Here is an 8,618-nt window from a genome sequence, read left to right as displayed (position 1 = left end):
TATCCCTGTTGTGGATGTTTCTGTGAATCACTTGGGTTTCCCCGCTGCAAAAGTCGTTCCTGGTGATGGAATGGATGGCAAGAAGTCTGCGTGGTTTGAGGAGCATTGGGCTCCTAGCTTCGGCGGGTTTTCGGCAGAGTTGTACGTAACGCGTTACTAATATAATTGCGTTACTAGTAATCAATTACTCTTTTCGGTAAATTTTAACGTAATCAATTAATTTTGTGAGCAAGTAATTTTCCAAGTAATCTGATTACAATTTTCGGTCATCAATTACTGAGTAATCGATTACTTTTTTAACCTTCTGTCAACAATGGCAACACTTTTCAGCAAGCCAATCTGATCTTCTGTTCCACCACGAGTTCGACTGAAGCAATGACGCAGAGGTCACTGCAACGGCCGTCTCTAGTCCACACGTGTTCCATGCAGACCACAGTAATATGATAATCCCTTACAACCGCGACCTACTGGAGCAGCAGTAAAATAGGTGATCGTATTGATAAATTGTCCGGCTGAACATAACAATAGTAACCAAACGAAGCGGATGTTTCGACTTCTATACGGTCGTCCTCATCTGAGACAAGAGGCGAGACAATTTAAAAGTAACGGGAAAAGTAACGCGTTACATTTTTAATCGGCAACTAATTAAATTTTTGATGAAATAATTTGTAACGGTAAAGAATTACTTTTCGCGCAGTAGTAACAGGAATTGTAATAAATTACTTTTTTCGAGTAACATGTACAACTCTGGTTTTGGGGAGGTGTCGGATGCTTCGGCCAGTATTGGTGACAGTGGGGTTTGCTTTTTACCTTTCGTTTCTTCCCATGTTCTTTGGCATCTTCCACAGCTCTTGTCCTCGGGAAGGTACAGTAAAAATGATAAGCGCGTCTTGATGACAATCCAGGCCGATGGTTCTGAGGTAACGTTGGATGGACTTTCCACGAAAAGTTGACTGACCGCTAATGCAGGAAGGTATGTGCAAATGCCAATAAGCTTTATCTATATTCCCAAAACGGAACTATAGCATGTGCACCTGTGGCACACAGCCGGATGCTGTGGGCGATAAGATATAGGATGGTCGGATTAGATTGAAAACGATTTCTCCCTTTATATCCGATATGGGAGGTACCCCAGCTCAACAGCTAGGGAAGATAATATTTTTGCAATGCAAGCGTCAGGTAGGAAGTGCCTCTCGTCCGGTCAAACGTATGAGCACCTGTGCTTAATATTTATTGGTGATCTGCTTTGGGATAGGTGGTGCACATTTCACACATATGCTTTCAGACATATGTCGGCACAGTTCCCTTAGAAGTCGGCCCAGGACGCACATTCCCCCAGGGCGTCAGTCGTGACGTTGCCCACCTATATATGTGAGGCCGACAACGGCGAGCCTTTTCAGCACCACCACCACATTTCACCCAAGGCGATAATTGAACAACAAAACAGTTTCCATGTAAAGCGTTGGGGCCTTCTACTGATTATAGGCATATAGGTCGCCATTTTTCCTAAGAATTCATTCAACATCACATCAATGTCATTTTTCTGCAAAGCCACATCACATCACATCAACATCATAAACCATCGCAAGCCCGTCACTAAACTTCAGACACCCATCACCCACTTCAGAGCCCGTCGCGGTTTTGAAGTTGAATTCCTATGAAGGGTTCTGAAGTGGGTGATGGATTTGGAAGTTGAAGTTTGTGATGGTGTTTTGAAGTTGAATTCCTATTTTGGAGCTGAACTCCGATGACGGCCTTATACGATGGGTGTGCCCGGCTGCTGGATTACGACGCTAGCGTTCTCCTCGCCTGTATTTGCGTGGATTTCCTGGTGGTGGCGGCGAAAGCGTAAGCGATAAGGGCGGCCGTGCAGTTTTCCGCAACAATCGCTATACAGCGACCGAAACAGAAGCGGTAGAAACAGTTCGTTTTCTAAATCATGGATACTACGGTTCTGGTTCTCCGTCTCTAATGTTACGATTACAGGAAAGTTTGCATTTACACGGTGAACCAATGTATGCAAACAAGTCAACAGTTCACGTTGTATAAAAGCCGCCAGAACTTCGGAACAAAAGTCATCGTTGAACGACATGCATTTCGCTAATTACCGCTGGCAATGGGGAAGAGTATCGCCCCCCCCCCCTGAAGTCTGCCCAGGACGCATACTAATCCCCCTGTCCCCCACTGCTTGCTGCTATCCTCTCTCCATCTGTCCACATCTGTACGCCGCTCATAGCCACAGTTGCTTCGCGGCGCTCACACGCAATAAAAAAAAATCATCATTAAAATGACGTTGTTGTTTTTCAGTCCACGTCATGGTGGTGGAGTCTTGTTACGTCACATCGTCGAGTTCGGGGTACGGTTGTTCTTCACGATGCTACAATTGAGAGAAACAAAATCATAACGTGCAAGTTCTTACCCAACACCGTGGTCTCACATCTTCATGTTGTTTTTTTATCAGTCATGCAACACATTGAACCAGCCATATTATGCAAACGAGCCCAATTATCTTGTTTTCTTCACTTCCTCAGAAAGTACCCTGTCAGTGAGCGTATACGTTCGCATTGTATACTTATACTATGTCATATACTTATTTATACTATACTTATATACATATTCTTATTACACATATACTTATTCAGTCATGTACCAACTGTGCCATTTTGGTATACTTATAACTCTTCCTTGAAGGCAAATGCCTTAACATACACTCTTAAAAATGAACTTCACCGCATAGCACGCTCCTAGCCAACCATCACGTCGAATGATATCGTTATCTTCCCTGATTTGTTGACAACGGGAGGTGTACGCCTTTTCTGTCACAATTATGAACCGCATAAGTGTCACAGAAAAGGCGTACGCCTACCGCTTTGAACAAATCATGACACAGAATGATATCATTCGGTATGGTGGTTGGCTAGGAGCGTGCTATGCGGTGAAGTTCATTTTTAAGAGTGTATGTTAAGGCATTTGCCTTCAAGGAAGAGTTATAAGTATACCAAAATGGCACAGTTGGTACATGACTGAATAAGTATATGTGTAATAAGAACCTGATCAGCGACGTTTATCACACACATACTCTGGTGTTCACGGATGGCTCCATTGACCACCGTTCCAAAAGTGCTACCAGTGCGTACTACATCCCGTCAATAAACAAGGCCTGGCAAGGGAAATCAGTTCGCTACCCAATCTCATCTACGACGGCCGAACTCCTGGCCCTGCTACACGCAGCTGCTGCTGTTCAAGTCAACGGAATACCTAAGGCCGTCTTGCTTACGGACTCCAAAAGTGCCCTCAACAACGTGATAAACCCCATGTGTGGTAGCATTCTGGCCCGATGTATAAGGAGATCGTGTGCCCAGCATAGGCTAACCGGAGGTGAGCTTACGCTCCAATGGATCCCATCTCATGTCGGCATCAGAGGCAACGAACGAGCGGACCAGCTAGCTTCCTCAGCACACAACAGCTGCAGCCCATCCTTAGCAGTCCCGGCCGACACTGACAGGCTCTTGGTCGTCAAACAGCTAGTTGAGGTGCGTCACCCTGGCATACAGGACATCATGCAGAATCACCGACCCTCTCTCCCCACGAAAGATCTTCCCCGTGGTATGCAGACAATGCTCCATCGATTACGCACAGGATCTGCGTTCACGAACTCTCAACTGTGCAAGATCGGCTCCAGGGAGGATTCCAGTTGCGGACACTGTAATCATCCGGAGACAATTGCGCACATCCTGACAGAATGCCGTACATACCATGCCATGCGGGAAACCCATCTTCCCCACGCCAGGCCTGGTATACTGACGGACGTCCTCTTCCCCGAAGGTTCTTGTGCGGAACGACTTTCAAAAACTCGCGGCCTCGTGCGCTTTCTCCAAGCAACGGGCCTAGCGGAGAGACCACTCTAGTGCACCTCTCACCTACAGTGTGCTTCCGTCCCATCAGTACCGGTCATCCTGCTTCTACATCACTTTGAAGTCCTCAACTCCCCTTTCTCCCACCTTCGTTTCCTTTTTTTTTTTTGGCTATAGTCGTGACGATGCCCACTTGAGTGCGGCCAACAACGGCAAGCTACCTCGACACCCCCCCCCCCCCCCCCTCATTTTTAAGAGTGACACTGTTAAAAAGAACTTCGCCATATAGCACGCTCCTAGCCAACCACCATACCGAATGATATCATTATGTGTCATGATTCGTTCAAAACAGGGGGAGGAGCCTATCTGGAACAAGCATAATGTGTACCAGATAGGCGCCTCCTCCCGTTTTCAGCAAATAAGGACACAGAATGATATTCGGAATGACGGTTGGCTAGGAGCGTGCTATGTGGTGAAGTTCTGTTTCAGTGAAGTTCAGTGCAGGATCGAGATGATCGTGGCAGACGCGCGAATAGGTTGTTTTGAGGAAAACCGGTATGGTTTGTTTCGCGCCGGGTACAGCGCGAAAGGAGTTTTGAAAAATTATAGATTGGCGACGATGTGATATGGAATTTCATTTTCTCCTCGAATTCCTGCCGACCCAGTAATATCTGGTTTGATTACGTACACTCTTAGAAATGAACTTCCCCGCATAGCATGCTCCTAGCCAACCATCATCTCGAATGATATCGTTATCTGCTTCGTTGAAAACCGTAGGCGTACGCCTCGCGTTTTCAACGAATCAGGGCAGATAACGATATCATTCGAGATGATGGTTAGCTAGGAGCGTGCTGTGCGGTGAAGTTCATTTTTAAGAGTGTACCCAACTTGCTACGAGTGAATAGTAAACATACGCGCACGAGGTGTCAAGTTCAACGAAGATGAAATGTGAAGGACTATTCTCCCTTCGCCATGACAGTAATCACCCAGGGTACAACGCGTGCGCAAAATGCACTGGGATTTTTGGAAACCGTGCATTGAGTTATTTCTGGATTTCCGATCCCAACCCCGACTATATGCTTCCACTTCGTGGCCCCTATCACGTCCTGTCAGCTCCTGGTAGCACAGGGGAAGTTCATTATACAGAAAGACGATAAGTCATAGAGTGTAGGATGTAAGCTTCCGCTTTTTAAATAGTCATGCTAATAAAATGACAGGAAATGCGATGGTGATTATGTTGTGGTCGGCTGTGAAGCCGGTTTCAGCCTTTAGATGGGGATTGGCTGGTCGCAGTAGCCGCGCGAGTACTCGCTCTCCAATAAGATGTTAGTTAGTGGCGTGTTATCCAATAAGAACTTGGTTCGCGGCTCCACAGGAACAACCAATAACAGGGCTGTTTCCGTGTGTCTAACCCATTTGACTAATTGAAAAACATTCAATCTTCGTCGTACTTCGTACAGAGACACATTGCTCTCCACGAACCTCTGACAAGCAATACCATTGTTTATTGGTATGTACTAGTTATATATATATATATATATATATATAATTTCATTAACTTGCTCCATTCTTGTATTGAACTTGTTGCAGGACTACTAAGGTACGGCTTTGAAGCTCGATCATGAAACTGTTCGCCCTTTGCCTCGCATTTTTTGCGCTTCTAGGTAAGCCGTGCTCGTTTTTAAAAGGCGCTGTACGCTCACAGCTCTTTTGACTTTTTTTTACACAATTATTGTTTGGTCAGAAATTATTATTTCATTCCCCACATCACAACCAGCAATGGGGCCTGGTATCGCCCCTGCCTGATGTGCTGACTGATGTGCTTGTGGACGCCTTCCCAGTTTTCTAGATTTAGACGATTTCGTAGCGCCATTAGGCTTCTCGTGTGTTTCGTATAGCTGCGGTACGATCTGTAAGCATAGCATACACTTCTGTTGCTGCCGCTTTAGTTTCGAACTGATAGTGACTAATGGACGGGTGCGAGAAAATGCCGAATATTGTCATTGCATAAAATTGATTTTTTGGACGGCGTGTAAGAAAGATATTACTCTACCTTTAACAACTGTGTGTTCAATATCCTCAAAGACAAATGAATGAGAACTGAATGAGGAACCCTATACCGACATCACGATCCCTATATAGACGACGATGAAGACGTTCCAGTATATCCGGGGTTTTCCTGCCGTAATGGAATGAATCGATTAGATTAGGTTAGAATAGAATTTTTCTTTTAGAAATCAATCAATCAATCGGAATAGAATTAGAAAATAAAAATATGGAGATGGTGGCTACTACAAAACATACTCGAAAACACTTAAAAATAAAAATCAGTACGTCTCATAAGTTAGAGGCGCTGCAATGTCCCCGAGGAATGTGATTAAAGCAGCTGTCGCACGATGTCTATGATGGAATGAATCGATATCCGCCTCAGTACATCCAGCCTTGCACGGCCGAAATGAGATTACCTTTAGCCGTAAGAAGATTGTGCCGGTAGTGAGACTATGGCCGTAATGAGACATCGGCCGTAACGTGATGTTACCGGTGGGATTTGCAGTGTCATGCTTCGTTACGGTCGGAGGTATACATGCAAGAATGCAAGTTTAATGTGAGTTCCGTTTTGCCACAGCTGTTGCCGTGGGTGATGCTTCCTGGCTGGAAAATGACGAAAATATAGTGGCATGCCATCGAGAACTGGGCAAGCGGCAGGAGTTAAAAGACCTTGATCATAGTCTAAGTGAGAGTAGCGAGGACGTCCGACACTTTGTCTGTTGGTATGTACTCCATCATCATGTTTCTCCGCTCGGAAGAAGGAGGCTTATAAACAAAAGTGTCATTACTTTAGCATATACATGTTGTAGCTCTGCATGTACCAGGTGTCCTTGCTTGTGCGGCCTATATAAAACGGTCGTCGGGACAGTATCCTTCGCGGAGCTGTTCCCGGGAAGATTTTTTTCCTAAAAATCTGCACGATAAATTTCCATTTCAGTGTTGCAAGGGCCTTCGTCAGCTGCTTGAAAGGAAGAATCGCGGATACCGAGTTGCTCGAGGACACAGTCGAGGATCTTCTTGACGAAATTACGCGTGACACTGGTACCGACGTGACCCAGGTCTGTGACGTATACGAGTGTCCTATCTAACACTGTGGGATGTGGCATATAGCCAGTTCCCCCCAGGAACTTCGACCAGGCCAGCGAGCGCACTGTTGCCAATCATTTATCTCATCTTGCTCTTCATAATCTCTTTCTTACGCGAACTAGAATAGATCAATAAAAGTCGTTGACGATACCTTGATTGACTGGATCAGTTACTTTTGGAAACTGAATGCAATCTAAATCTGCATATATGTGTATAACAATGGCCCCAGCTTGGAAGAGGCAATCAGAGGACAAAACGTGCGATCAACTACTGTACAGATTGAAGAAACATTTAGTAGTATACACTCGTGTTCTTAAAAAGGTGCAGTCACTGAGAGTCATAAGTTGGGGAAGTCGGTATACATGACGAGTTCAAAACGCCGCAGCCACTAACGCGGACAAAGGGCACACACAAGACAGGACGAACTGGAGTTCGTCCTGGATTGCAGTTCGTCCTGTCGTGTGCGTGTGTCCTTTGTCTGGTGTCTGTGGCTGCGGCGTTCTGAACTTGAACTTAAAAAAATACTCGTAACAGTTTCAGAAAGCAATCACGAATTCAACGTACGAGAAAGACATTGATAATTGATTAAAGCTATATAAGCTATAATTTATATTCATTTATATTATTTTTCGTTGTTAGAGGGTATCTTTTTTCCCTTTTCTTTTTTTTCAAATTGTCCCTTTGTTATGATCCGCTTGAGTGAAGGTATAGTTCGTGACTTAGTTTATTCAGTGAAATTTTGATTTTCCCTCTGACGTGAAGAGAACACTGTATTTCCTGGTGCCGTCGGTTTCGGTTTCAGTTCATTTGCATATCAGGATTCGGGGGTGGATATTTTAACGCTCGTGCGTGTTTCAGGATTTGCTAGACGTGGAATGGATCGCAACTAGTTTAGTCTGTCAATCTGCCATCTCGCTTTGCTCGAAATCCCCTAATGAAAAAGTTAACTTTAGTTTTATTTTATTTATTTTTAACATTTATAATTATTTATTTGTTATTACTTATTAAGTATTGATTTTTAATAATTTATAATTAATGAATGTTAGGTTAATAAGTCATCTTGTAGTTTCATCTTCGAGATAGGATGTACGCCTGGCCGTAGAACTCAACTAGAAAAACATCTGTGCTGCTGTTCGTTATAGTCATTTTAAATACAAATTCTGTAAATGCTAAAAAGTAAACACCCTGTATATATACATTCGGTCAGGTATAGGGTGGCGGGTTTCGTTGCCGGAGTTCTCGAAGCGGTACAGGTGCTGCAGTGGTCGTAAGACAACTTGTATTTGTTTGTTGGGTGTGTATACAGTCAACCTTCCACTTATTAAAGGTTATAACGTTCCAGGAAGCATCGTTCATGAATCGAGGGAATCGTGGATCAGTGTGTACAACCTACTGTTGCGCACATTGTTTGCCTGACATAAGTAATTGTATGAAGAGACCTGCGTGTTCAGCTGACGTCAACGATGAGAGCGTTTTCGAAGAAAAAAAAAGCATGTTCGCGAAATGCTGTACTAGGGTGGGTGGAGGTGGGGGTGATATTAGAACAAGGAGGAAAAGTCAGCCAAACAGTATGTCGGCTTGCTCTTCCGTGAAAAAAATAAAAATAAATAGAAAGAAGAGAATTGGGAA

General features: G+C 44.4%; 1 protein-coding gene across 1 annotated transcript; it reads left to right on the top strand.

Annotated features, from left to right (window-relative positions):
- Positions 1-5,137: 5,137 nt before the first annotated feature.
- On the top strand, positions 5,138-7,139 carry LOC135400067 (uncharacterized). The gene is made up of 4 exons (XM_064631799.1): positions 5,138-5,364; positions 5,445-5,518; positions 6,481-6,625; positions 6,841-7,139. The coding sequence occupies exons 2-4, from the start codon at positions 5,476-5,478 to the stop codon at positions 6,989-6,991; spliced, it is 339 nt and encodes a 112-aa protein (XP_064487869.1). The 5' UTR covers positions 5,138-5,364; positions 5,445-5,475; the 3' UTR covers positions 6,992-7,139.
- Positions 7,140-8,618: the final 1,479 nt, after the last annotated feature.

The sequence above is a fragment of the Ornithodoros turicata genome, chromosome 7 (genome assembly GCF_037126465.1).
Source record: "Ornithodoros turicata isolate Travis chromosome 7, ASM3712646v1, whole genome shotgun sequence".
Taxonomy (NCBI): domain Eukaryota; kingdom Metazoa; phylum Arthropoda; class Arachnida; order Ixodida; family Argasidae; genus Ornithodoros; species Ornithodoros turicata.
This window is presented reverse-complemented; position numbering and strand designations above follow the sequence as displayed.